General features: G+C 41.3%; 1 protein-coding gene across 2 annotated transcripts in view; it reads left to right on the top strand.

The window, feature by feature from the left end:
- Nucleotides 1–27,659, top strand: part of UNC5C (unc-5 netrin receptor C) — a 378,756-nt gene that overhangs the window by 281,972 nt on the left and 69,125 nt on the right. For both annotated transcript variants that reach the window (XM_017347400.4, XM_008267581.5), the window contains exons 5-6: nucleotides 23,102–23,282; nucleotides 27,472–27,639. In XM_017347400.4, coding sequence (XP_017202889.2) covers nucleotides 23,102–23,282; nucleotides 27,472–27,639 — 349 coding nt within the window. The remainder of the gene's footprint in view (nucleotides 1–23,101; nucleotides 23,283–27,471; nucleotides 27,640–27,659) is intronic.

Below are 27,659 nucleotides of genomic sequence, written 5' to 3' on the forward strand. Positions count from 1 at the left end.
AATCTTAAGTTCCCTACTGCTTTCAGGCTTTGCATTGGTCCCATCCACAGCCACCAAAGTCACCTCTTTGTTATGATCACCCCATACTTTGGTCTCCAGTATCTGCCCCTACCAGTTATACGCAAAGATCACCACAAGTCCAGATAGGCATGTAAGCAAAATGAAAAACTGTAATAAAATGAAACAACACAAGCATACTTCTGGAAAACCAAAGTAAGAAACAATAGAGCATAGTTGACATAGATTCATAGCTTTCTTTCTGCACATGCAGAGAGATTCCATCCAGCCTATGGTACAGAATGCAGATTTTCTGTATTAGTCATCAATTCATGTATTCAATCAATAAAGATTCATTGTGTTCCAGATACTCTCCTGGTGTCATGGAATATGAGTCCACTGAAGCCTTAGAATAGGAAAAAACAATAAGCAAGAATATAAAGGAATGAAGAAGATATTTTCAGATAATTACAAGTGAAAGGAAGTAAGACCAGGTCCTCTAGGAGAGGGTGTTGGTTGGTATGGACTGGAAGTCACTTCAAAGTTCAAGGAGACTCTATCTGCAGAGATAATATTTGAGCTGAGATCTGAGTGACAGGAAAGAGCCAATCTTCAAAAAAGATCTGGGTCAGAAAGCTCCAGGCAGTGAGAGCAGCAAATATAAATACCCCCAGAAGGAGCTGATGTGGTTACAGGATTAAAAAGCAGGCCAGTGTATCTGAGACTCAGCGAGCAACAAGATTACTCAGTGCTCAGTGTGTGGGGGGTGAGAATCTGTGTGTGGGGAGTGGGGGAGTTCAGGGATGGACAGGCATGGCCAGAGACTTGGACTTGTTTCCCAACTCGTGAGAAGTCATTGGAGATTCTAACTAAGGAACTGATGGATCATTTTGGCTGCTACACGGAAAATACATTTTATAAGTTCAATAACAAAAGCAGAGGGAGCTTTGCTGTGACTGAAGCAAGAGGAGATGATGCCCGTGCTAGGGTGGAAACAGAAGAGATAGGGAAAGGGATATATTTTAATTCCACTGGGAATCAAAATCTCTGAATTTGGCTTGTGAAATGAAGAAAATTTAGGAAACATTTTTTTTCAAAGATAAAATGAAATCATCCATGCCAATGATCAGCAGGCCCACAAGAATGAGTTGTTCTTAGCTGACCTGAAATCAGCGGTCAGTGGACCTCAGCTGTTTTCCAGTACAATCTCTGTCTCAGGGGTGCTTCAGCCAACAGGCAAAGGGCAAAGAGCTAGCCTGTGCTTATAATCACAGGGCAGGAGGGTCTTTTGTTGTGAGGGCTCTTATATGTTGTAAACAGTGTATCTAGTTTCTCTGGTAAGTTCCCCTGCCTTGGAATTTCTTTCAGTGATTATATGCCTACAGGCACTATTTGTCATAACCTCATTGTGGCTGAAAAATGGCTGCCATCAAGAGCAAAAAGCTGGTACTTTCTAAAGACAATCAGACGTAGCTATAGGCCTGAACACTTTTCATTGGTAAATAACAAGAAGGGCTGAGAGTTCCAGATCCTGAAAGAAAAGTTTATAGAAGGGGAAAAAGGGGGGGGGGGGCAGCTAGAAACAATCCATGGGCAAGCCAATTTATAATCATTTTGCCCTAGAAAATTTGGTTTCTAAAGGCCATTTTGGTGCCATTTTGTTCCCTTGGAAAGCACTCATACATAGTCATGCTATTTTGGATTTGATTGATTGGTTAATTGGAGGGGGTGGTTTGTACTATTTGTTCGTTTGGCAACATGCTATGATCACCCCAAAGCTGAACTTAGGTTTTAGAACATTACAGATTTCAGGAGACGTTCCCCCTCACACCATGGTCTATATGCATTTAGCTCTCAAAAGCAATGAGCCAGACATATGTGCAATTAAGGCAGTGTTTCCCCAGCAGGAAAACAAATTCCCTATTTTTGGCAAATTCCTTCTCTATGCAGAATTTGCAACAACTGAGCAAAATGCCACCACAGTTTCCACTTGAATTTTTTTTAATCCTTTGGCTATGTTTTTACAATTGTCTAAAGATATAATTTCAATTTTTTCAAACACCAACATTTGTTAAAGCAGAAAAATTCCCATAATCTTGGAAATCCATTGAAGGTACGAAGTATATTGCTTAATGGTCAACACAGAAGTGAAAGAATACAGATTTTATTCCAAATATGAGAAGCTGCATACCAAGGTACATTTCATTCTTGCAAGAAGATATGCAGCACAATTCTTCCCAGGTGAGGACTTTGAAGCACCAAGAAGGAATGAGTGAGATGCCCATTCCCGGTATGAGAAACTAGGAGACAGTCCTAAGATTCCAGTTGGGGCAATTGGAGCCCAACCTAACTGTGAAAGTCTTCAGAAGGCTTAGTAGCTATAGCTATAGTTTACAGTGGTGAAGGGATTCCTATTCGGGTGGGGGCACATAGCTTATCCACACTGACGTAATGTGGGAGCTTCACAGAAGAGCAGAGTATCAGGCCCCCACCCGGATCACTTAGAATCTGTACTTTCACAAGATCATCAGAGCCAGGGTACAGTATTGGTTTTTACATTTGGAGAAGGTGTGGAATCAGACCACACTCATGCTTAGGTCCTACCATAGAGATGCGAGATTACTAGGTATGATGTACAATCTGGTTGTCAAGACTTTTTAAAGCTCCCCGGGTGATTCTAAAACACAGCCAAGTTCAAGAACCACTGGTCTAAAGGGCGAGTAAAACAAACACACACACCAAATCTTCAAACCTGTCACTTCTAAAGCAGTCAGTAATCCTTGGCCGACTCCCAGCAGCTGGCTAATGCTCCTTCGAGAAGCTTGGCTTGGCTGCATGTACGTTTGATAATTGCCCCATAATTGCTTTTCCCATTTATTTGATTAATGTACCTGTATACAATGATTCCGAACTGAATCTCCATTCTCATAGGTGTGCACACACTTCTCAACTCTGTTGTGTCATTTTCCATCCCATTGTGCTGACTTGATGGACCCCAGGTTGAGTTTCATCTTTCTGATAGATGTGGATTTCTCTAGCTAATGGTTGCTAGACTCACTTCATGTTGGGTGGCATGTGGCAGTTTCCCTCTGTTAATTAGGACAAATGTGCCAATTATGTTAATGTTTCTCCTGATAGCAATCAGTGAATAATTAGATACAACACATCTGTCTTTCGCAGGGGAGTAGAATAGAAAAGAAAGCTGCAAGGTGTTCTGTTCTTTATTATTGACATATATGATTTGACAATACCTTACCCGATCACAAGGATAACAAGTTGATGGATCTTATAGAAAAGGGTGCCAACAGCAGGGCTGACACCACTCTCATTGTTAGCATAGTCCTGACCCACATGTGAGGAATCTCTGCATAGGATTCCAGTGGCCTCTCCTTCTGTTTTAACAATAACAACAAGTTTCCATTGCCCTATTGGTAAGTAGGTCATCTACTTCCATTTAACTGTAAAAACAAGAAAATTATTAAGTGAAGGTACTTAAACCTATCATAAAGAATTCACCTTTATTGATATAAAAGATCCCACTCAGAGAAATGAAAAAAATTTCAGCCTACTAAATTGTATTGAAGGTGCTATAAACATGTAAATTCTCATTGAATTATAATTTCTGTTTATGTGTTTATAAACAACTTTGGGGCCATATGGCTAATAGAAAAATTGATTTTGTTTCTGTTGTCATTTGGGGGGAAGTTTCTACCTATACTGGACAGGGCTTTAGGTTGGTGGAGTTGTAGCCAAATGATATCATGATACAGACCTTGCTCTTGTGTTGATTATAGAAATGTGAAGAAGTAGCACGTGAAATCAGCACCTTAGTGTCCTTGAACATAGTCAAAGTGTGCCCTAAGATTAAGCTTTTTGTTTAGTTTAAAATGTAAAGAAATACTTTCTAGCAAATATGGTTCACATTCCTAATGTGTTTAGAATTCTACTCTGTACCTTTATCATTTAAAGGTACATCCTTTGCTATTGTAATATGTATCACTGTTGTTTCAGATATATTGTCCCTAATGTTTTGCTAGAAGCAGTTGGTCAGATAAAATGACCAGAATGTCAGCTTATAAATGTGTTTGTTTTTTTGTTTTTTACTATGACACTATAGGGGGGAAAAAGGCACAATTCAGAAGGGACATTTAATGTATTTGAAAATACATTAAATAAAATACTAGCGCCAGGCATTCCAGAAAGCCTCGAGTGTATGAATCATCCTGGGATAGATTTCTTTGCCAAGGGGATTGGAAGCAATGAAGTATCAAGGAAGGAAACCATGGTGGTTGATTTTTATCATTGTGTCCCCAATATCCTTCTTTATTTAATAGTAAAATAGGAACATATTTATATATAAAGCAACTTTTCATAGCATATCATGAAAAATTTACTGGAAATAATACTTGATACACAGCTGTCTTTTCTAACTGAGTCCTCCCTTTCTAGATTCAATATGAAAATACTGTTGGAAGTTTTGGAATCTGTCTTAGGCAGCCTCACTTTTATGAAGTTTAATTACATAGATGGGAGGGGAGTGAGTAAAGGTGAGAAAATGAGTATGGGAGATCAAAATTAAACTGAGGATTATAACTTATCCCATATTTAATTATAAATGGATAATCCATTGGGAATGGTAATCCATTTTTCTCTGCTTTCTTGGTGATACAAAGCAAAAATAACTTTAAAGAGTAAATTATTTAGGGAAGGAGTGATAGAGAACTTTTGCAATATGAGGGTTGTTGAATGCTGGAGTAGCCACTAAAAAAAAAAGTTATGGAAGCATGAGCCTTTTAAAAATTATCTCCATGTTTTGCTGCAAGATTTCTCTTTTCTGAATAGTACTTAGACAGCCAATAGTTCTGACTTTTATAAAACACCAATAACACTGAAACTATAAAGCCATGCAGCTTTGGAGCCATAAAAAAAAGCTGCTTCTTAAATCACACCATACACAAGTAGGAATGGCAATTTTATACACATTTTTTGAGAACACACAATATGGAATCAATATGCTCCAGTCCTAAAACTCGTAATCAAATTGGGAATCACTCATCTCCATTAATAAAAATCACGTTAGTATTTTGAGAACTCTGTGCCAGGCAAGAGGCATCAGTAGAACTGAATACCCTACCTGCTGGAGGAATTGTGCAACACCTCATCCTCCTGCTAGCAGAGTTGGGAAGCAGTCCTCACCAAGGAAGGTCAGAAATACGACATCTCCTCTGGTGCATGCACTAGACGGGATTGAGGCTATAAATCAGGGGAAACTTCCCTCAACAGGAGAGTTTTGTGAATGAAGACTCATAAACCATCACCTATAATCCTGTGCAGAAGGAAATTGAAAGTCAGATTTCTCCTGGGTGTTTTGTGTATGTGGTTTTGTGTGTGTGTGTGTGTGTGCGTGTGCTAGATATTATGAATTTAAAGATAGATAATTCTTAATGGAGACACTGACAGGAAGTGACTCCTCAATGTTTAAAGTATATTATGTAAACACAGATTTGTTTGGAGTAAGTTTGTATCAGAGAAGAGGTAATTAAAATAGACTTATTGACTGTCTCCTAATTCCAGTTGCTTTTCCTTCTGTATCTCAGTTAATCCTCCTACAGTGACGGGAAGATTATACTTATACTCCACCTTATACTGGTGGCGATTGTGATCTACCAGCTTACAAACCTACGCGAGGCTGCGAAGTCAATTAGTGGGCAGGCTGAGCTATGGAGGCCAGACTGACTAGGGCCCTTTCAGATCCTTGTAAGAGAAAATAATTTTATTGACTTTATGTCTTTGAAATTTGATTCATGAAAATGGAGCACATTGCATATGTGACTTTATTTGATCAGTTTTTATAAGCTCCTCAGATAATATCCAGACGAAATTATCTTTTGGAAAAAGTCATTTATTTATCGTCTTTTGGAAATAGTCATTTATTTATAAACAAAAGCTGGATGTGGTACATTAATTGTGAAAAATATACTAATATGAGATGTTTACAGGGGAAGTGGATGGGGGTATCTGGGCTCTCTTTGTATTACTATCTCATCATTTTTCTTCCTAGAATGTAAAAGAGAAACTCAACTTCAGGGTTCATTAATGACTCCATTATCTAAGAAAAAGATGATTAGGAAAACCAAGATTACAGAAAAGGGACCAACGTGAGAAAATACCATGATGGTTTCAATACCTGTTAAGATTTTCCTATTTGTTGAGCATCCACATGGAATTATCTAGAAACTCACTGGAACTATGAGTAGATCTTAACAAAGACTGGGACTGAAGATACTGATTTTTTGAGTTATCAACTCTGAGAGTAAATTAAATCACCTGGACAATACATAGAAGCCTATGGTTTTCAAACCTGGCACATTGGCATCACTTGAGGAGCTTTTAAAACTATGCATGTGTGGGCCCTTCCTCAGCCCAGTGAAATCAGCACCTCTGCAGGTGGATCCCAGGCATGAGACATTACTAAAAGTTTCCCAGGTGACTCTGATGCACAGCCAAGGTTAAGACCCACTGTATAAAGAGGAGAAAAGGACAGAGAGATCCTTGAGAAGGACCATCTGAAAATGATGGATGAAGAGAGGGAATGAGTTGAAAGAAATTTTAGAAAGAACAGGAAATTAACTGGCAAGAAAATAACAGAAGGTTTTCAGAGGGACAGTGCAGTTATCTGTTATGGAGAGGCCTTTGAATCTGGCAATTAGGGTGGCCCCAAGTCACCTTTGAAAGTGAAGTTTGAGTAGAGCGGTGAGCAAGAATCCAAAGCTCAGTTAAAGAGTGAGAAGGCAAGTGGATTGATGGAGACTGAATAATCTACACTGCAGACAGTTTACCCACCAAAGAAAAGAGAAGACTGCCACTTAGCTGGGGAGGGTGGGCATGTCAAGGGACAATTTTGTTGGTTTGTTTTAAGGGCAGATTAGATGTGTGACTTTTGTGGGTTACTTGAGACTCAGAAGAAAGGAAGAGATTTAGGAGCAGTTTCACCTTTTGGCCTTTTTGCTGTGTTAAAAAACAGAGGTATACATCATCTGCTCAGGATAGGGAGATCATGAAAATACTGAGGACTCTGTGGATGACCCAGGGCCTCAAAAAACTCAAGAAGTAGATGAATAGGAAGTCACAAGTAAGTGTAGTTTCTGAATGTGAGATGTTAGCAATGGAGAGTTGGGAATGGTCTTGGAAGTGGTTTCCAAACCTTCAAGTTTCTCTCTTCTGGGTGAACTTTATTGCCTATCCAGCACTTTTCAGCTAGAGTAGGCTGGCCTTATTTTTGTTTGTCTCTCCTTGAGTGAATGTTGAGCAAGGCCTTACAATGTGAACATGACTCCTTGCCACTGAACATGTTACCAGAGAAAATAACAAGCCACAGTGTCCACTTAGACTTCACGTGGTGAATTATAGCATCGGGATATGTACAAATAGTGTCATCAGGACAGAATTTAATGGGATGTAGTTAGGTAAACAAATGTGTCCATTGAAAATATTTTTTACTATCTTTCAGTTTGTACTAGACATTATCCTCTTTATACTAAACTTAACATTTTCACTGATAACTTATTTAATGTAATAAAGACAACAACTTAATGTGTGGAATGAATTATTTACTCTGTACAGGAATAATCCTCTCTTAAAGATTTATTTATTTGGAAATCAGGGGGAGAGACAAAGAGATGATTGATTGATTCTTCCATCTACTGGCTTACTCCTAAACAACTGCAGAAGCCAGGACTGGGCTGGGCCAAAGTCAGGGTTCCACACGGGTCTCCCTCTTGGATGGCATGGGCTCAAGTACTTGGGCCATCTTCTGCAGCTTTCCCAGGCACATTAGCAAGGAACTGGATCACAGGTAGAGCAGCCGGGACTGGAACTGGTGCTTTCATATGGGATACCAGCATTGCAGGCAGCTGTTTAACGTGCACAACACCTGTTCCTGGTGGAAGAATTAACTGAATATTACTATCAACTTAGCATTTGCATGGCAGTCGTCAAAACTGTTTTCACATCTATTATATTTTTCATAATTCACAAAAATCTTAGGGAGTTGCTAAGTAGCTAAGTTATTCTTAGTTTAGAGGGAGAAAAAAAAAGCTTTAATGACTTCCTATGATTTGTTCAAGATGGTAGAATAAGTGAATGGCACATCTGGGTCTTAACCCTCGGCCTTCATTCTTGACACTCAAGTGTCTTTGGCAAGATCTCATTGGCCTTCTGTAGAGGTGTAATGACACTAACTACAGAAACATCTCAGAGAAATTTGTGGAACTCTACCGCCTTGGTCTCCAACTCCCAGTCCTGTTACTCTCCTGCCCATTTTTATTCCCAGGTATGTTTCCTTCATTCTTGCCTGGTAGAGCTCCCTCCTTGGTGACAGAACTACAGTTATCCCATACCCTACTATAGTGATCTTCAAATCTTTTACTAGCATATCCATAAAAGTCTTTAAGAAAAACTGTGTATTCCTCTGCATACTCTTAACTTAGTATCTAAAAAACTTTTATCACAAAAAGTGGGCAAACATACCATGTCTGGGTGTATTATAAATATTGGTATTTAAAAAAAAGGGAATCTAAAGTTATCTAATGGAATGTAAACACCAAAATGATTTTTTACTCAACATTGCCAATTAACAAAATATGAGAGCAAATCCTTCTTTACTAGTAGCAAAATTTACAATATTCCTTTTTCTACTGTAACTTTTATTTCTGCATGGCTCCCCATAGATTTTAATCCTGATATAAATTTTAGTGATAAAATTTATTGACAATCATATTTCTCTGAAATAAAAATGTGCATATAAATTTTGTCTCCTGTGACCATTAGAATTTAAGTACTAAATTTCTTCTGAATTACCTTGTCAGTATATTCATTATGATTATTACATGATTAGTCTAAAAAACTCAAATATATTTTGATAAGTAATTAGCATAAAGACTGAATTTTTATTAGAAATATATCTTTTAATAGGAGAAATGGAGCCGGCGCCGTGGCTCAATAGGCTAATCCTCCACCTTGCGGCGCCGGCACACCGGGTTCTAGTCCCGGTTGGGGCGCCGGATTCTGTCCCGGTTGCCCCTCTTCCAGGCCAGCTCTCTGCTATGGCCAGGGAGTGCAGTGGAGGATGGCCCAGGTGCTTGGGCCCTGCACCCCATGGGAGACCAGGAAAAGCACCTGGCTCCTGGCTCCTGCCAGGATCAGCGCGGTGCGCCGGCTGCAGCGGCGGCCATTGGAGGGTGAACCAACGGCAAAGGAAGACCTTTCTCTCTGTCTCTCTCTCTCTCTCTCACTGTCCACTCTGCCTGTCAAAAAAAAAAAAAAAAAAAATAGGAGAAATGGGGTTGTCATCCTCCCCTAATAACTTATTAGTCATGTGTGAATGTTATTAATGCTGAAATAAGACAGGATAAAATCAATTTTATTTTTCTCTGCCATTTATAATAAATTCAAATACTGAGAATTTTCTTGTCATACCTAAGTAAATAGTTACTCATAGAGTTGTATTATAACCATGTCCCTCAACTCTTTGCACATTATAGGCCAAAAATTGAATAGTGACTTGTTATCAAAATTTATGTTCAATGAGCCATCAACTGGTCTTTTAGGTCTTCCTTCATTTTCATGAAAGTAAAGAATTGTAGAGGCTGCGGTATAGCAGGTAAAGCCTCTTCTATGCTCCCATATTGGTGCTGATTCGAGTCCCAGCTGCTCCACTTCCAATCCTGTTAATGTGCTTGGGAAAGCAGCGAGAATAGCCCAAGTCCTAGGGCCCCTGCATGCACATGGGAGATCTGGATGAAGCTCTAGGCTCCTGGATTTGGCCTGGCCCAGCCCTGGCTGCTATGGCCATTTGGGGAGTGAACCAGTAGATAGAAGACTTCTTTCTGTCTCTGCCTCTGCCTCTCTCTAATTCTGACTTTCATAAAATAAGTTAATTAATTTTTAAAAAAGAAATGGAAACTATCTTGTTTACAAAAGGATTTATTACCTGGTTGTTCCAATCCTGTGTTGTCTCAACTACTGCACTAGTATTTCCACCATTTCCCCATCTTGGAAGTTCTTGCTCAATGTACAATGGTAAGATTTCAATGCAAGAGATGCCTTTCTTTTGAAAAGTAGAGGACAAGTTCTTGGGAAGTTATATTGAGCAAGAAGTATAATGTTAAGATAAAAACACAGATTCACTTAAAAATATTTTTGCTTGCATCTCCCTTAGACATGTTTGCATACTGCTGGATCATTGATGCTAGCTTTGAAATGTTGGTTTGAAATCCTACTTGAATCCGGTTTGAAATCCTTGGACTTTCAAATACTTTTTTATCTAGAAATTATTTATAACTAGAAACCATTTATATACCTTCTTTTATAATGTTCAGCATGGCTTAGTTTATGTTATTTCTCCAGGTCATTTGCATGTGAAGAAAACCTAATAGAAGAATTAAAAAGCTAGTTCTTAAAGACATTTCAAGTCACACCAAAGATTTGGGAAGCAATTTTGAGAGCAATAAAACTTTCCTGATGTCCCTAAAATCAAATCACACACAGTCCTGGTGGTAGCTATGAAGTAAGCCTGTACTGGTGACCACTGGTGGTAGTGGAGGGCACATTCAGTGCCTCTTTCCTAAGGATCTCACTTCTTCTCTGGGAGCACCAGCCAGGAGCTGAGCTAAGTCGAGTCCTGGGGGGCTAGGACGTGTCTTGGTATCTCATCTTCATCCAGCCACTAGCTCATGACCTGGAGCCCTCAGTGACCATGCTCAAGGTTGGAGCATTACAGTGGCCTCCTTCCAATTCTGTGCTTAGCAGACAGAGAAGAGCCCAGAGCTCAGGCAATTGTGAATTTGGCACTCAAGAGGTGAACAAACAGGCATGTAAGTGGCCTTCCCAGACCTGTTGCATGGACTAGAGGTAACGTATACAGTCTACTTAGCTGGGTGCCTGGAGTGCTCAGTAGTGCTCTTGTCTCCTCCATCTCCCCTGATGGCCAACCTCTCCATTCCTTTTACCCCTATCTGTGCCCTGCTAATTTCATCATAGGGAATGCTCTCTGCTCCCTTAATCCAGGTTCTCATTCTTGTGATCTGCATTAAGAACTATAGGATGTCTTGGTCTCCTCCAGATCCCACGCTGGATCTCTCCTGCGCCAAAGAACAGTTATTGTTGTGTAACCACAAGATGTGTCTGATAATTCCTACCTCTTTTTATTCCCATTAAACCAACCCATCTACCCCAGAATCCTCTCTGTGGGAGGAATAGAAACTGACAAGTGAGCTCAGAGACAATCAGTCATGAATTTGGGAGTGATGGAGACAGCAGAGGTGACTAAGAGGAAATCCCATCTCTGGAAGACTTGGATAAAAATATTAAAGCTCCTGATATGCATGCCATTCAGTAGGGGTGGGGCAGAGTAGATGATGTCCCTGAAAGAATCAATGATGGCAGATAAGTTGAAATACTAGGAAAAAAGACTGAAAATTCACAAAGGTAAAATTAAAAAAAGATCATAATGTGGATGATTTAGGCTAAGTAAAGAAATCCACATTTTTATAGTTTCTATTCTAAGTAAAAATAATAGTAAAATATACTGTCTATCATTTACGCCTTATTAGCAAAGACAATAGTGAATATGTCTCAGATTAATTTTCATAAAATGCCTTTGATTAAAAGTCTACTTATACTTTAAAAAATGATGCAGTATATAATTTCTTTAGCTCAAAAGAATTAGAAAATAATATTTATACAGATTAATTAAAATGTTCTAATAACTGCAAAGCAAAGGCACACAAATGACATCTCCAGAATTACAGATTCATAGAATTTGAATAGAACTACATATTTACACTTAGCATACAAAAGAGATTGGTCAGTTTAATACTCAATTGCTTTAATATGTCTAATGCAGTCGTAGAGCTATAACCCAAAGGTGAGTGGACTTTGTCTGGTAGAACTGTCAGTGTAAGTAAAAGGAGCTCAGATGTTAAAATACTTTTTGTAGCTTTTAGATGAATACCATTTATCTTTTTTTAGCATTATTTGTGCTTTGTCCATTACCTTTAATATAACTTCTAATGTTAATAATAACTTTTGACTATTTCCTGTAGGCCAGGCTCTAAAGTGTTTCACATAGTAATTCATCTAATCCTTAAAAATCTTATGAAATGGCTCTAGAATTATCCTCATTTCCTAAATGAGGACTCTGAGGCCTACAGAAGGTTAGACTCTCATCCAAGAGATGTGCAAACTTTAACCCAAAAATGTTGGCGCTTGACAGCTAACAGCAGCTCTCTTAGTTGGAACTCCAAAATAAGATTTTCAGTTGCACACAATGGGGCTATTCAACACCAGTCGAATAAAGAATATACAAATAGGTCATCCTAATCTGGCCTTATGATTGTTTTCATTACCTGTTACTAAAATCCAATGCCTTTATAAATACTTGGGAAGATTACTTCAAATACACTCCAAAGTAGTGAAAAGACTGCAGTTCCTGAGCTGCAAGGACAGATGCAATTTGAACAGTACTTTGTACCACTGCAACCATGACAACAAGTTATGGCTAATGGTCGAAGTCTTTTATTGTTTTCTGAACTTCCATCTATTTTTCACCCTTCTTGAATGTTTTATACATATCTAAAAATAACTCCTAACCCAGAAAGACTTTTCTCTTGTATAAATCTTGCTAAATGGGCGGTATGGGGAGAAGACCAGCCACAGGGTGAGATCAACAGAAAGCGATGAAAATGCCAAAATATGAAGACAAGTCCAAAGGCATTCCAGGGTTCTGACTTCTGATTAGTTTGCAAATAAATATCATTGCAGTAATATAGCTAATTAATTACTAACCAATGCAGTAAAATTTAGCACCATAAAAAATCCCATGTTTCTTAGAATTTTAGATACAGCGACTGTAAAGAGATTCACCCTGCAATTAACTCAGATAGAATAGCATCACGTTCTCTAGCAGTGTTTGTCCTGAAGACATTGCATGAAAAGTATATAATTGTTTACATATTTTTATTTATTTATTCAACAAGCAGGGAGAGGGACAGAAAAAGAACTCCCATCCACCGGTTCACTCTCGCGATGATGAGGGCTGAGCCAGGGTTGAGTGCAGGAGCTGTGAGTGGCAGGCACCCAATTACCATTGCCTCCCACGGCCTGCAAAGAAGAAGGTGGAATCAGGCGCTGAAGCCAGGGATCAAACCCAGGGGTGCTGATGTGGGACCCAAGTATACTAACCACTAGACCAAACACCCGCCTGAAAGGATTATTTTTTTAAAGAATTATTTATTTTAAAGTCAGAGTTAACATAGAGAGAGAAGTCTTCCATCCGCTGGTTCACTTCCCAGTTGGCCACAAGGGCCATAGCTGTGCCAATCCACAGCCAGGAGCCAGGAGCTTCTTCCAGGTCTCCCACGTGGGTGCAGGGGCCCAAGGACTTGGTCCATATTCCACTGCTTTCCCAGGCCATAGCCAAGAGCTGCATCGGAAGTAGAGCAGCTGGGTCTCAAACAGGCACCCATGAGGGATGCCAGCATTGCAGGTGGCGGCTTTACCCACTGTGCCACAGGGCCAGCCCCCCTAAAGGATATTTTTGAGTTGTGATTGTGTCTCTTATATTGTTTTCTTTTGCCGATTTAGGCAATTTTTTTGCATGATAAACAGAAGTATTTTCACACATTGTTTTACCCACCTTGTATCTTCTGTTTTCATTAATGCTTTATCATTTTTATCTCAGACAAAATGGTAATAAAGATTGTTTGGGCCATATTAGCCCTGTACATATTCTTTTCATCAATATCAATTTTAAGTTCTTAATGCTAAAATAAGGCTGATCTAACAGAAGCAGAAGTCATCAGGATTTTTATTTGTGTGGATTTTTTTTTTAATTTAAAAGGCAAAGAATCTGAAGATACAGATTTTTCCAACCACTGATTCACTCACCAAATGCCTGCAACAGCCAGTGCTGGGCCAGATCAAAGCCAAGAGCCCAGAACTCCATCCGGGTCACCCACATGAGTGGCAGGGGCCCAACCACTTGAGCCGCCACCCCCTGCTACCCAACAGAGTACACTTTAGCAGGAGCTTGGAATCAGAAGAGTCAAGACTCAAACCCAGGCACTCCAAATGGAATGCAGGCATCCTACGTAGTGCTTTAACTACCAGGTCAAGCACACGTTCCAAAGTACCAACTTCATGGATGCCTAAAAATATGCATAACAAATTTAATCCCATTATGTTTGTACCTTCATCCAACACTAATTAAATACCTACTACATGCCAATTCTAAGTCCTGAGAGGATAACAATTATTAAAAATAAGACTAAAAATCTCTAGAGCTTACATTCTATTGGACAATACAGCCAATAAATAATAAAAGTGAAATATAGTATATGTGAGATGGTAAGATATTCTATGAAATACATAAAGGAATGGAAGGTGATGTTAGGGTATAAGCAGAGAGATTGCAATTTTAAGGGTTGAACAGGAAATGTCTCATGAAGGTGACATCTCAGAAAAGAACAATAGAAGGAAAGAGAGCAAATTTTGCAAGTCCCTAAGGAAAGATTACTCTGTGCAGATGCACCAGCAGATTCAAATCTCCAAAATAATAGCATCCCTGAGGTGTACAAGGACCAGGAAGAGGGTATACCTGGTAAGAGATGAGGAAAGGAGAGAGAAAGCAAAGGGGGTGAGCGAACCCAGAGGGGACAGAGCTGGTGATGCCAGCTGATCGGTGTAAGGACTTCAGCTTTGTGAGATAAGGAGACATTGGAAGGTCTGCAATGTGGAGTAGCACGTTCTGATTTAACGTTTATGAATCACACTGACTACTGTGTTGAAAATAGCCCTGCTGGCCAAGGGGACAAGGAGAAAATAAGACCAGAATTTATTGTGAGGATGTGAGAAGTGGGCGGAGCCCTGCTGTGCTGCTCTAACACCAAATGGGCAGAGAAAGTGGAAAGATGAGTGAGTGTGTGAAGCCTGGGGTTTGTGTCTCAGTAACTGGAAGGCTGCAGTTGGCAGTCCTGAGCTGGCTGAGGCTACAGGAAGAGCAGGATTGGAAAGGCAGTGCCGGAGGTCACTATGAGACAACTGAGCGTTGTCACACAAAGGCAGTTGGATATACGAGTCGAGAGTTCAGGGGTGGGGTCTGGGCTGGAGATAAATTTAAGAGTCATCTGTGTGAGACTGGATGAGCTCAACAAAGAAGAGAATGGATAGAAAATGCACAAGAGCAAAAGGCCTAAGGACTGTGCCATGGGAGCACACAATGCTGGTCCCAGCTCACTGTATTCCTACAGCAATGTGCCATGAACAAAGAAAGCCAGTGAACAGTAGGGAAGGACCAGCTCCATCAAATCCTGCTGATGAGTCAGGTCCAGCGAGCTCTAAGCGGGCACCAACAGGTGTCACAGAGTGGTGACTAGAAAGTGAGGTTGTGCTGAAGTGCTGGAACTGAGTACGATTGAGGATGGGTTCTAGAGATATGAAGAAGGGAATTGAGGCTGACGCCATGGCTCACTAGGCTAATCCTCCGCCTTGCAGCGCCTGCACACCGGGTTCTAGTCCCGGTCGGGGCGCCAGATTCTGTCCCGGTTGCCCCTCTTCCAGGCCAGCTCTCTGCTGTGGCCCGGGAGTGCAGTGGAGGATGGCCCAAGTGCTTGGGCCCTGCACCCCATGGGAGACCAGGAAAAGCACCTGGCTCCTGGCTCCTGCCATCGGATCAGCGCGGTGTGCCGGCCGCAGCGCGCTGGCTGCAGCGGCCATTGGAGGGTGAACCAACGGCAAAGGAAGACCTTTCTCTCTGTCTCTCTCTCACTGTCCACTCTGCCTGTCCAAAAAAAAAAAAAAAAAAAAAAGGAATTGAAGACGGTGAGTATCAACAGCTATGTCAAGGAGTTGTGGAGAGTGAGCAGGGAAGTGTAGGGGTGACTAGAGGCAGACGTGGGTAGGGAAGGTTTCTGTTTTAAGTGGTGAAAAATAATAGCATGTCTGCTTCCTGATGGAAGTGATTCAGTCTCTGGAGAAAGCTGAATGATCCAGGAGATAGAGAGGGGAGGATGGCCTGGATGAGTCCTTGAGAATAGAGTGGGGATGGGAGTCAGAGTACAGATCAGACGTGATATAGAGGAACACAAAGAGCTCCCCCAGGGACAAGAGAGAGGGTGTGGTTGGGGTGGGTCTGTAGATAGGGGAAGCTTTGGGATAAACTCGTGATTGTCAGTTCTCTCCGTGACAAAATTGTGGTCATCAGCTGTAAGTGAAGACGGAGGAGGCGGTAGTGTTTTAGGAGAGAGGAGAAAGTGTGAAATCGTTGTCTAGGAGAGTGGGAGAGTGAGCAGACGGTGAAAATAGAGTACAACTTGGCAGAATTAAGCGCCCACTTGCGTTCTGTTATCATGAATTTAAGATGAGCCCATCCACTTGCGTTCAGTTATCCTGAATATAAGTGTGTATGATCGTGTTCCATGCCAAGAAAATAGAGATAGTGTAGGAGAATAGTGGGCAAGGGAGTGGCTGAATGACAGACTCGAGGAAATAATGCAAGAACTGGTGATAGTTAGGCACTGGAATTTATGCTTGGGAAAGATGGGTGGGGTGACATGAGAGGATAAGAAATAAAGATTGTAGGTCCTGGTGAAGGGTTGTTGAACTAGGCATAAACTCAGCAGAAAAGATGGAAAATGGTAAAAGGAGTGGGTGGTTGAAACCGAATTTATGGAAGAACTGCAATTCATTATAAGGACAAGAATTAAACCAGTGCTTCTCAAATTTTAATATGAATATGAATCCCCTGAAGTTCTTGATAAGGTTCACCTTTGATCTGATAAGTCTACATTAATGGAGCTGAGTTTCTGCATTTCTTTCAAGCTCCCAGGTGATGTGGATGCTCTTGGACCAGGAATCGCATGTCAAAAAGCAGTATTCAAGCTTTGTATTTCTCAACCCTACCAGTAATTTACAACCCTTCAGTGAGTTTAAAGATAAAAACACTAGACCCCTGCAGATCAGTGAATCAGAGTTTCTGTAGGTTGGATTTAGTTTCTCTGGGTTGAGTTTAGAATTGATATACTATAAATGTTCTGTAGGTTATTCTGCTGTGAACCCTGACTTGAAATATCTCTGGCCTTAGAAGATGGCACTTTAGAGACCAAGATCATTGTAGGACACAGAGTCTTGGGACTCAGGGGACAGGATGTTGGCAGTATCATTCTTGTAGTTATCAAAATAGAAATTATACTGGATGAAGTGACTATAAGCCCAGAGTTCTGTAGATGACTAAAAAATTGTAGTGCTCAGATGATAGAATTGGATGGTGTGAGATTCAGAGCATCTGAATCTGGAATAGAAAGTGCAAAGCATAAGCCGGCGCTGCGGCTCACTAGGCTAATCCTCTGCCTTGCGGCGCTGGCACACCGGGTTCTAGTCCCGGTCAGGGCGCCTGATTCTGTCCCGGTTAATCCCTCTTCCAGGCCAGCTCTCTGCTGTGGCCAGGGAGTGCAGTGGAGGATGGCCCAAGTGCTTGGGCCCTGCACCCCATGGGAGACCAGGATAAATACCTGGCTCCTGCCTTCGGATCAGCGCGGTGCCCCGGCCGCAGCGCACCAGCCACGGCGGCCATTGGAGGGTGAACCAACGGCAAAGGAAGACCTTTCTCTCTGTCTCTCTCTCTCTCACTGTCCACTCTGCCTGTTGAAAAATTAAAAAAAAAAATAAAAAAAAAAGAAAGTGCAAAGCATGGACACTTACCTGTAACCCAGGCCCGGTGGCACTCGGGATTTGAAAAAGAGCTAGGGTTTAGTTACAAAAAGTTGAAGGCATACTCTAAAAAGAGTTTGAAACTGAATAATTTTGCTGATCTATTCCAAGGCAGTGTGAAAAGCTCAGGGCTTGTGAAGAAGGGAATGTCCAGTGCAGCCTGCAGCTATGGTACAGGTGGTAAGGAATTACCTGCTGCCATGCCTTAAGACCCTCATGGAGATGGTCCCAAGGCAGAGGGCTGGGGCACCCCCAGCCGTCCTGGGACTTGGGAGCTGAGGAGGTTTCCAGAGAAGATGAAGTCTTTGGCTCCCCTCTCCATTCCTGCATCTGTTTTCTACCTTTAAAGTCCTTTGTTTCTTCCAACAAAAACACACAAGTCAACCCAATGTGGAACAGATAAAAAACAGAGCTTCTGTGATTTAAGAGGTGGTTAGGGGTGGGGGACTGAGCCCTCTCCAGGTCTCTAAGTCCTCCACACTGCTGTTGAAGCTCCTCAGGAATCCTAAAAGTTCAGGTCATGGTCACTGCTCCAACATGGGCAGCAGACACTTGAGAAAAATGGGGGGTTATGTATGAAAAAACAGAGGTCATCAACCAACAAGCATGTGTATCTCTTTAAATCTTCTGTCAACCATGCACATTGAACTCTTTCTTTCATGTAATAAATTCTTGAAATAAACAAGTGGTTGCTCATATTCCTTTGGATCCCTTTAAGTCATCCATGATTAGGATAACATCATCAGTGTTAAACTGATTCATTAACATAGAAGATAGCATAATATTGCACAATCATGACTTAGGCCAGGTTCTCCAGAAGCAAGCCATTGTAGCAAGTAATTTTTAAAGAAGTGCTCCCAGGAGAGCCTAGTAAAGTTGAAAGAGCAAGCAGAAGAGCAAAGGTGAAGCCAAGTAGTAATATAAATTCAGGCCATATCCCAGGCCTATTGCTGCAGCCTGGTCCACAAGGGGGCTGGACAGAAAGCATATTTTATTTATTTTTTTAAGTTTTCAAATATCTTTTATTAAATTCATCTTATTTATTTGAAAGACAGAGTTAGAGAGGTAGAGACAGAGAGGTCTTCCATCCACTGGTTCACTTCCCAGATGGCCACAATAGCCAGAGCTGAGCCGATCCAAGGCCAGGAGCCAAGAGCTTCTTTCAGGTCTCCCATGCGAGTGCAGGGGCCCAAGGACTTGGACCATCTTCCACTGCTATCCCAGGCCACCACAGAGAGCTGGATCGGCAGAGGAGCAGCCAAGACTAGAACCGGTGCCCATATGTGATGCTGATACTTCAGGCCAGGGCGTTAACACACTGCGCCACAGCGCTGGCCCCAGAAAGCATATTTTTTTTTATCATAGAATTTTTTTTAACTTTTATTTAGTAAATATAAATTTCTAAAGTACAGTTTATGGATTTACAATGGCTTCTCCCCCCCCATAATTTCCCTCCCACTCGCACCCCTCCCATCTCCCGCTTCCTCTCCCATTCCATTCACATCAAGATTCATTTTCAATTATCTTTATATACAGAAGATCAATTTAGTATATATTAATGCACCCACACAGAAACACAAAGTGTAAAATACTGTTTCAGTACTAATTATAGCATTACTTCACATTGGATAACACATTAAGGACAGATCCTACATGAGAAGTAAGTACACAGTGACTCCTGTTGTTGACTTAACAATTTGACACTCTTGTTTATGGTGTCAGTAATCTCCCTAGTCATGAGTTGCCAAGGCTATGGAAGTCTCTTGAGTTCACCAACTCTGATCATATTTAGACAAGGTCATAGTCAAAGTGGAAGTTCTCTCCTCCCTTCAGAGAAAGGTACCTCCTTCTTTGATGGCCCCATTCTTTCTACTGGGATCTCACTCACAGAGATCTTTCAGTTAGTTTTTTTTTTTTTTTTTTTTTCCAGAGTGTCTTGGCTTTCCATGCCTAAAATACTCTCATGGACTCTTCAGCCATATCTGAATGCCTTAAGGGCTGATTCTGAGGCCAGAGTGCTGTTTAGGACATCTGTCATTCTGAGTCTGCTGTGTATCTCACTTCCCATGTTGGATCGATCTCTCCCTTTTTGATTCTATCAGTTAGTATTAGCAGACACTAGTCTTGTTTGTGTGATCCCTTTAACTCTTAGACCTATCAGTGTGATCAACTGTGAACTGAAATTGATCACTTGGGCTAGTGAGATGGCATTGGTACATGCCACCTTGATGGGATTGTATTGAAATCCCCTGGCATGATTCTAACTCTACCACTTGGGGCAAGTCTGATTGAGCATGTCCCAAATTGTACATCTCCTCCCTCTCTTATTCCCACTCCTATATATTTAACAGGGATCACTTTTCAGTTAAAATTTAAACACCTAAGAATAATTGTGTGTTAATTACAGAGTTCAAGCAATAGTACTAGAACAAAAAAATACTAAAAGGAATAAAGTATTACATTGTACATCAACAGTCAGGACAAGAGCTGATCAAGTCATTGTTTCTCATAGTGTCCGTTTCACTTCAACAGGTTTCCTTTTGGTGCTCAGTTAGTTGTTGCCAATCAGGGAGAACAAATGATATTTGTCCCTTTGGGACTGGCTTAATTCACTCAGCATAATGCTTTCCAGATTCCTCCATCTTGTTGCAAATGACCGGATTTAATTGTTTTTGACTGCTGTATAGTATTCTATAGAGTACATGTCCCATAATTCCTTTATCCAGTCTACTGTTGATGGGCATTTGGGTTGGTTCCAGATCTTAGCTATTGTGAATTGAGCTGCAATAAACATTAATGTGCAGACAGCTCAGAAAGCATATTTTAAGTACCCTCTTGCAATGGCTAACAGGGAAGCTGGAGATCAAGTTATGAACTCCCAGGCATTTAGAGGTCATGAGAATCCCAAACTCTGACAGTGGTTTTTAAGGAAAAGGCATGCTGAGCACAAACAGTAGAAAAAATTCTAAGAGCCAATCAGTGCCTTCTCTAAGTTGGAAGTTTTCTTTAGAATGGAATCGATAACCTAGGTCATGTCCAAATTAACCAACATTAATATCAACTTTCAGTTATCATCAAGGAGGTTTCTAGTAATATAAATTTTGCCATTTCCTGTGCACTTCCAGTAAGATCATATTTCACACAGAATGTGATATTGGAGAAAATCCAGGTCAAGTGAGTATGAGTATGTACATATTCCAAAAACTTCATGCAAAATGGAATTAAAAGAAAAGTTTATTTGGGTGACCACAAAAAGGTTGAAATACACACTTACACAGAGTCTTAAAGAAGTTCATGACATTATGATAAAGTTATGCATGATTTCAAAATTTGGGGTGCCAAAATAGTACCTTTTAGTTTCATTTTCCATGAACTTTTAAGTCCATGTATCTATATATATGTATATCATATGAGCTATATCTAAGAATGGTCCTGACTTAATGTACAGTCTGTTTTTGAAAACAAAAATCATACTTTCTTTTAATTCCATTTTCCATGAACTTCTGGAATTCCATGCATAAATATATATATATACGTATACATACACACACACACACACACACACACACATCAGATGTATCCAAGGAATGCCCTGATTAAAGGTGTAATCTGTGAAAACGAAAAGCATACTTTAAAAATCCACTGTCTGAACCAGCGCCGCGGCTCACTAGGCTAATCCTTTGCCTTGCGGCGCCAGCACACCGGGTTCTAGTCCCGTTCGGGGCACCGGATTCTGTCCCGGTTGCCCCTCTTCCAGGCCAGCCCTCTGCTGTGGCCAGGGAGTGCAGTGGAGGATGGCCGAGGTGCTTGGGCCCTGCACCCCATGGGAGACCAGGAAAAGCACCTGGCTCCTGGCTCCTGCCATCAGATCAGCGCGGTGCGCCGGCCGCAGGGCGCCAGCCGTGGCGGCCATTGGAGGGTGAACCAACAGCAAAAAGGAAAACCTTTCTCTCTGTCTCTCTCTCTCACTGTCCACTCTGCCTGTCAAAAAAAAAAAAAATCCACTGTTTGAGGTGGATTCTATTCCTTTGCTCACTCACATTAGTGTAAATATGAAGAAGGGTTAGCTAATTCAGAATTTACACCAATGCTGATACTTGTTCAAATCTGCATCCCCCTATGTTTCTGCGTTTCAGGGCTGCTGTGTGTTTTTGTTTTGCCCTTTCTGCATTGCCTCTCTTCTAAGGATTAGAAGCACGTTATTGGAGAGTCCCTGCATGCCATCTAATTGAGACCTGTGATGTCAAGCCCACTGGCAGATTTAGCGATTAATTCCTAGACCTCTTGTGGTGCTAGGGAAGCTTCTTAAAATTTTTGAAAATGGCAACAATATTGACTCCTGACTAATAAAGGTTACTTGTATCCACATCTACCATAATGTGGGAGGAAAGTTTAAGTGTGGTAAATACCAATGTTGTTTTTTCTTTAATGAAAAAAAAATCCATGCATAGCAAGAAAAACACAATTGCCAAGATAAGAAATAATTTACCTTTCACAAAGACAGTGTATACAGTTGTATTTTCTTCCTTTTATTCAGCAAGGGTAACATCACTCTTGCTAAACTGACACTATTTACATAGAAAAACTGTAGTTCATTGATTTTGAACAGTCAGATCTTGAATCTAGTTTCCTAAAAGCAAACCATGAGCAGAAGACCAAAGCGCTAAAGATATACAAAAAGAATGATTTGAGTAGTACTTATCAGCTCTTTGAATTGTATTGAGGGTTTGTAGAGACAAGTGTATGTGTGTGTGTGTGTGTGTGTGTGTGTTTTAATATTTTGGCTTAAATGTGCTTTGCTACATTTTACAATCAGTGCATTTTCAGGGAAATTTAATCCATGTGTTGCAGTGAGGCTACACGTAAATCATCCAAATGTTGGTTTATTAGAGCTGCATGATGTCTAAAATGCCTTTTGAGCTTTTTTATAGTCCTTATATTCCTTTCTGAAAAGCAGCAGGTAAGTTGCCAAGAGTAAACAAATCAAATAGCAAAAGGTTTGAGTTGGGTTTGAAATGCTTAGCCCATTATTTTTGATTGGGTTTTGAACTTGGCAGTGCATATACCCCATTCCTGCCTGCAGGGCAAAGTGAAAACAATTTGAACACTGTATTCCCCAGTGGGTTCATTGACATTTGAAAATAATGTAGTACAGACAGAATCAGCATGTTTGGCAGGTGAGTGATACTTAACATGACCTCGCAAAGTTACTTGCTTCCAGTTTGCTGAAGTTCATAGCGTGGAATGATGTTATACATGTCACAAAACGCAAGTTAGGGTAAACAGTCTTCAAGGGCCCCATACTGGGGATTTATCTAACTTTCTTGTGCATCTTTAGGTGGAGTGGTTGAAAAACGAAGACATAATTGATCCTGTTGAAGACCGGAACTTTTACATTACTATTGATCATAACCTCATCATAAAGCAGGCCCGCCTCTCTGATACTGCGAATTATACCTGTGTTGCTAAAAACATTGTTGCCAAGAGAAAAAGTACAACTGCCACTGTCATAGTTTATGGTGAGTGAGCTTTCCAGTTCTCTGTCTAGTTCATGTCCAGCTGCAATATCTTGTAGGTATAGGTAATTTCAACCTTCGTTGCTATGCTTTCTAGCCTCTCACATGGACAGTGAAGGTTACCTACTTCCTTGCTACCCAGGTAAGAAAACCTTGGCTTGGGGCTGGCCCTGTGGCACGGTGGGTTAAGCTGCCGTCTGCAGGGCTGGCATCTCATGTGGACACCAGTTGGAGTCCCGGCTGCTCCATTTCTAATCCGGCTCTCTGCTAATGGCTTGGGAAAGCAGTGGAAGATGGTCCAAAAACTTGGGCCCCCGCACCCACATTGGTGACCCAGAGGGAGCTCCTGACTCCTGGCTTCAGATCAGCCCAGCTCCTGGTTGTTGCAGCCAATTGGGGAGTGAACCAGCAGATGCAAAATCAATCTCTCCACCCCAACCCTGCCCCATAACTCTGCCTTTTAAAATAGTAAAATTAATTCTAAAAAAAGAAAGTCTCAGCTTTAAAATTCTCAACCATTGGTCATCAGCTTCCAGAAAAGTGTCCATGGGTCCCTAAGACACACACCACCCACCCCGCCTCAGCCCCACAAGCTGTGGCAGCAAGCCCTATGCTCAAGTCTGGGGATAAAGATGCTTAATCAGCCTTCTGCTGTTTCTGTGGGCAGGGCTCAGCCTAGTGACTATAAAATTTTTGAACACTGGAGCTGGCCTGTTCCCCAAGCACATCAGAGCAACTTGAACTTCTAAAACCTGTTGATTCCTTCCCTGAGACACATGCAAAGGGATGATATGGACAGCCATGGTCAAGTGGCCCTCACCCCAAGAACATGCCAGAGTCCAGTATGATAACTTCTTCAGCTTCTTCCCTTTCTAGTACATCTCATCTGTAAGCCTATCATTTGACCTCAAGTACTAAGCAATTTCTCACTGAGTTTTGATGTGGCATGCGTGCTTTGGTCTCCCTGGGCAGTTTAGCATTCCATTGTTTGCTGGTCATTTTACAAATAGTTTCATCTTCCCAGCAAAACTTTAAGCTCCTCTGTAGCCTGAGACAGGTGAGTATATTGATATATTTCTCACAATGTCAGACACACAATAGATCCTTGGCATATTGATGATTTATTGTCTCAAAGGAGACACAGCAACCCTAGGAAGTATTTTGAGATTTTTGCCACCTCCTGTAATGATAAATACCCACGCCTTGTCACTACCCCCTGCTGCCGTGTTGAATGATCGTCAGGAACCTTGGTGCCTGCCTGACTGTGAGGAAGGGGTGGAGGTGATCTGCTCTTGGCACTTACTTCCTTCCAACAGTACTAAAGGACTTGAGCACCTGGCACCCCAAAATACGCCCTTCTGACACATTGATTCCTTCTAAGTTAAAGGCATTTGTCATGCAGCCGATATGACATCCCTGCACCTTCCCTTCTGCTGCTTAAAAGCAGGAGATAGGCCGGCGCCGCGGCTCACTAGGCTAATCCTCCGCCTAGCGGCGCCGGCACACCGGGTTCTAGTCCCGGTCGGGGCGCCGGATTCTGTCCCGGTTGCCCCTCTTCCAGGCCAGCCCTCTGCTGTGGCCAGGGAGTGCAGTGGAGGATGGCCGAGGTGCTTGGGCCCTGCACCCCATGGGAGACCAGGAAAAGCACCTGGCTCCTGGCTCCTGCCATCGGATCAGCGCGGTGCGCCAGCCGCAGCGCGCCGGCCGCGGCGGCCATTGGAGGGTGAACCAACGGCAAAGGAAGACCTTTCTCTCTGTCTCTCTCTCTCACTGTCCACTCTGCCTGTCAAAAAAATAAAAAAAAAATTAAAAAAAAAAAAAGCAGGAGATAACGTTCCCCTGTGAAAGGCGAGTTCCCTGCACTAGAAGAAAAGTAACATCCAAGAACAGGAAGTCGAGGCCAAGAAAGTTTTATCTAGATCTTATTAAAATAACTCTCTTGTAGCCTCACCACGTAATTTGCTTACTTGTACACAATTCACTACTCTAGCCAAATTAGTATGTGATTGGTCCACTGCAACTCAACACTTGGGTCTTCATTTCTTCATGAAGGTGCCCATGCCACAGACAGCTTGCATTAAATATATTTGTATCTTTCTCTCCTATTGCTTTCTTAAGTCAACTGAATTCTCAAGTCTAAGAGAAAAGGCCCTAAAAGTATAGATGCTAAAATTTTGTCTCCCTTATAGTACCATTCAGGTAGATGTATACTTATGATAGAAGAACTTATGAGGACAGAAATCACTGTGATGTTCCAAAGACTGAATTTAGCGATCCTTTAAAGCTGTCATTTTAATTAAGGACAGATGCATGCAGATTTTCTTGATCCTATGATTACTCTGGGGTTTAATTTCCTAGACCAGATAATGGCTATGTTGAATTATAAGCAATTGCCTTTCTTAAGTCATAATAAAATGTTTCCTGCTTTTTATCTTTTTCTAAACTGCCTGAAAGTCTTAACTAACAGCATTTGAAATGCAAAGAAGCAGTGGGGCACAATTACAACAATGTACCAATCATGAATAACTAATGAGGACAATAAATATAGATGTATTCTATGGATGCACAAAACTCTGCCTTCGTACAGTATGCTTTCAATATCCATAGTGCAATGTATGCATTTTCTTTTAGGAAATATAAAACCCAAGTAATTTTAGCATTTTGAACTAGGAAAAGAGCATTGTACTGAAAGTCGGGAATCTTGTGTTCTGGGACCACATCTGTCACTAACTGTGTTTTTAAACCTGGATTCTCTGAGCCCTTGTCTTCCCTCTATATGATGGGATAAGCCCAGAATCTTCAAAGAGACCTTTCTGTCTCTGAAAGTTTCTGATTATTCAGCCCTCATTAGAAATATTTGGCAGAACAGTGCTTGTAGCCCATAACCCCGAATATCAGCTTGCCAGTATGTTAGTAAGCAATTTACACTGACAATGCCATGGCATTTGGAATTTGTAAAGCTGAGCAGGTTAAGTTCCTTCCTAGCTATCAGCCATCTGTTTGTCCTTTTCATGGCCTCATAAAGCAAGTTTAAAGCTCATGGATTGGAATCATCAGAACTCTACAGAAAAACATACACATTTAACTAGTATTTTATTTTTTGAATTTATACATGTATAATTATATATATGTATATATATATATATATATATATACAAACACACAGAGAGACAGCTCCTTCAAACACCAGAAAGAGATAATAACCCTTTACAATAAGTGTCCATTCCAGTTCCATCAACTGGTTGGATTGCCAATTCAAATAACTAATTTGCTTAAAACTCCAACACTGTAAGAATTTCTTTTTTGGCCGGCGCCGCGGCTCAATAGGCTAATCCTCCGCCTAGCGGCGCCGGCACACCGGGTTCTAGTCCCGGTCAGGGCGCCGGATTCTGTCCCGGTTGCCCCTCTTCCAGGCCAGCCCTCTGCTGTGGCCAGGGAGTGCAGTGGAGGATGGCCCAGGTGCTTGGGCCCTGCACCCCATGGGAGACCAGGAAAAGCACCTGGCTCCTGGCTCCTGCCATCGGATCAGCGCGGTGCGCCACCCGCAGCGCGCCGGCCGCGGCGGCCATTGGAGGGTGAACCAACGGCAAAGGAAGACCTTTCTCTCTGTCTCTCTCTCTCACTGTCCACTCTGCCTGTCAAAAAAAATAAATAAATAAATAAAAAAAAAAAAAAAGAATTTCTTTTTTAACCTGCTTCACTCATTTGTGGGACTGACTAAATATATTTAAAAGGTTGTTAAGTTTACATGTACCAAAGAGATATAATCAATCATCTGTTTTTTGAAAACTAGATGCTTTTATTCAGTTCCCATACTACAGACTTGTCCACTGGCAGCCTTGGCATAAGGATGTAAACATTTATTGAGATAAGCTATCAAAAGTAATTTGGGGAATTCGACAAGGGAAGGAGGTGTATTTTTTTAAAGAGTGTTGGCCAAGGAAAAGAGACTACAGTCCTATTTATTTTTGTGAGTAAATCTTGGTGAATAAATTTTCATTTATGTCTGTGTTTAGATCTTTCAATAATATGAGTGCAATAAAATTCTGGATGAAATGGCGTGACTCTTCTAGCCTTGAAATTTTAGATGTTTTGTATGGTCACTTGGGAGAAGACTTCTGTTCACATGTTGTATGTGGCTTTTGTATCTTCACAGATGTGCATCTACTTGATACTGTCTTTCTTCTTTCAGTGAATGGTGGTTGGTCCACCTGGACAGAGTGGTCGGTGTGTAACAGTCGCTGTGGACGAGGGTATCAGAAACGTACAAGGACCTGCACCAACCCAGCACCACTCAATGGTGGTGCCTTCTGTGAAGGGCAGAGTGTCCAGAAAATAGCCTGTACCACATTGTGTCCAGGTAAATTGGCCCCTCCTTTC

Source organism: Oryctolagus cuniculus, chromosome 8 (assembly GCF_051225735.1).
Source record: "Oryctolagus cuniculus isolate XC-2025 breed Fujian yellow rabbit chromosome 8, ASM5122573v1, whole genome shotgun sequence".
Taxonomy (NCBI): Eukaryota; Metazoa; Chordata; class Mammalia; order Lagomorpha; family Leporidae; genus Oryctolagus; species Oryctolagus cuniculus.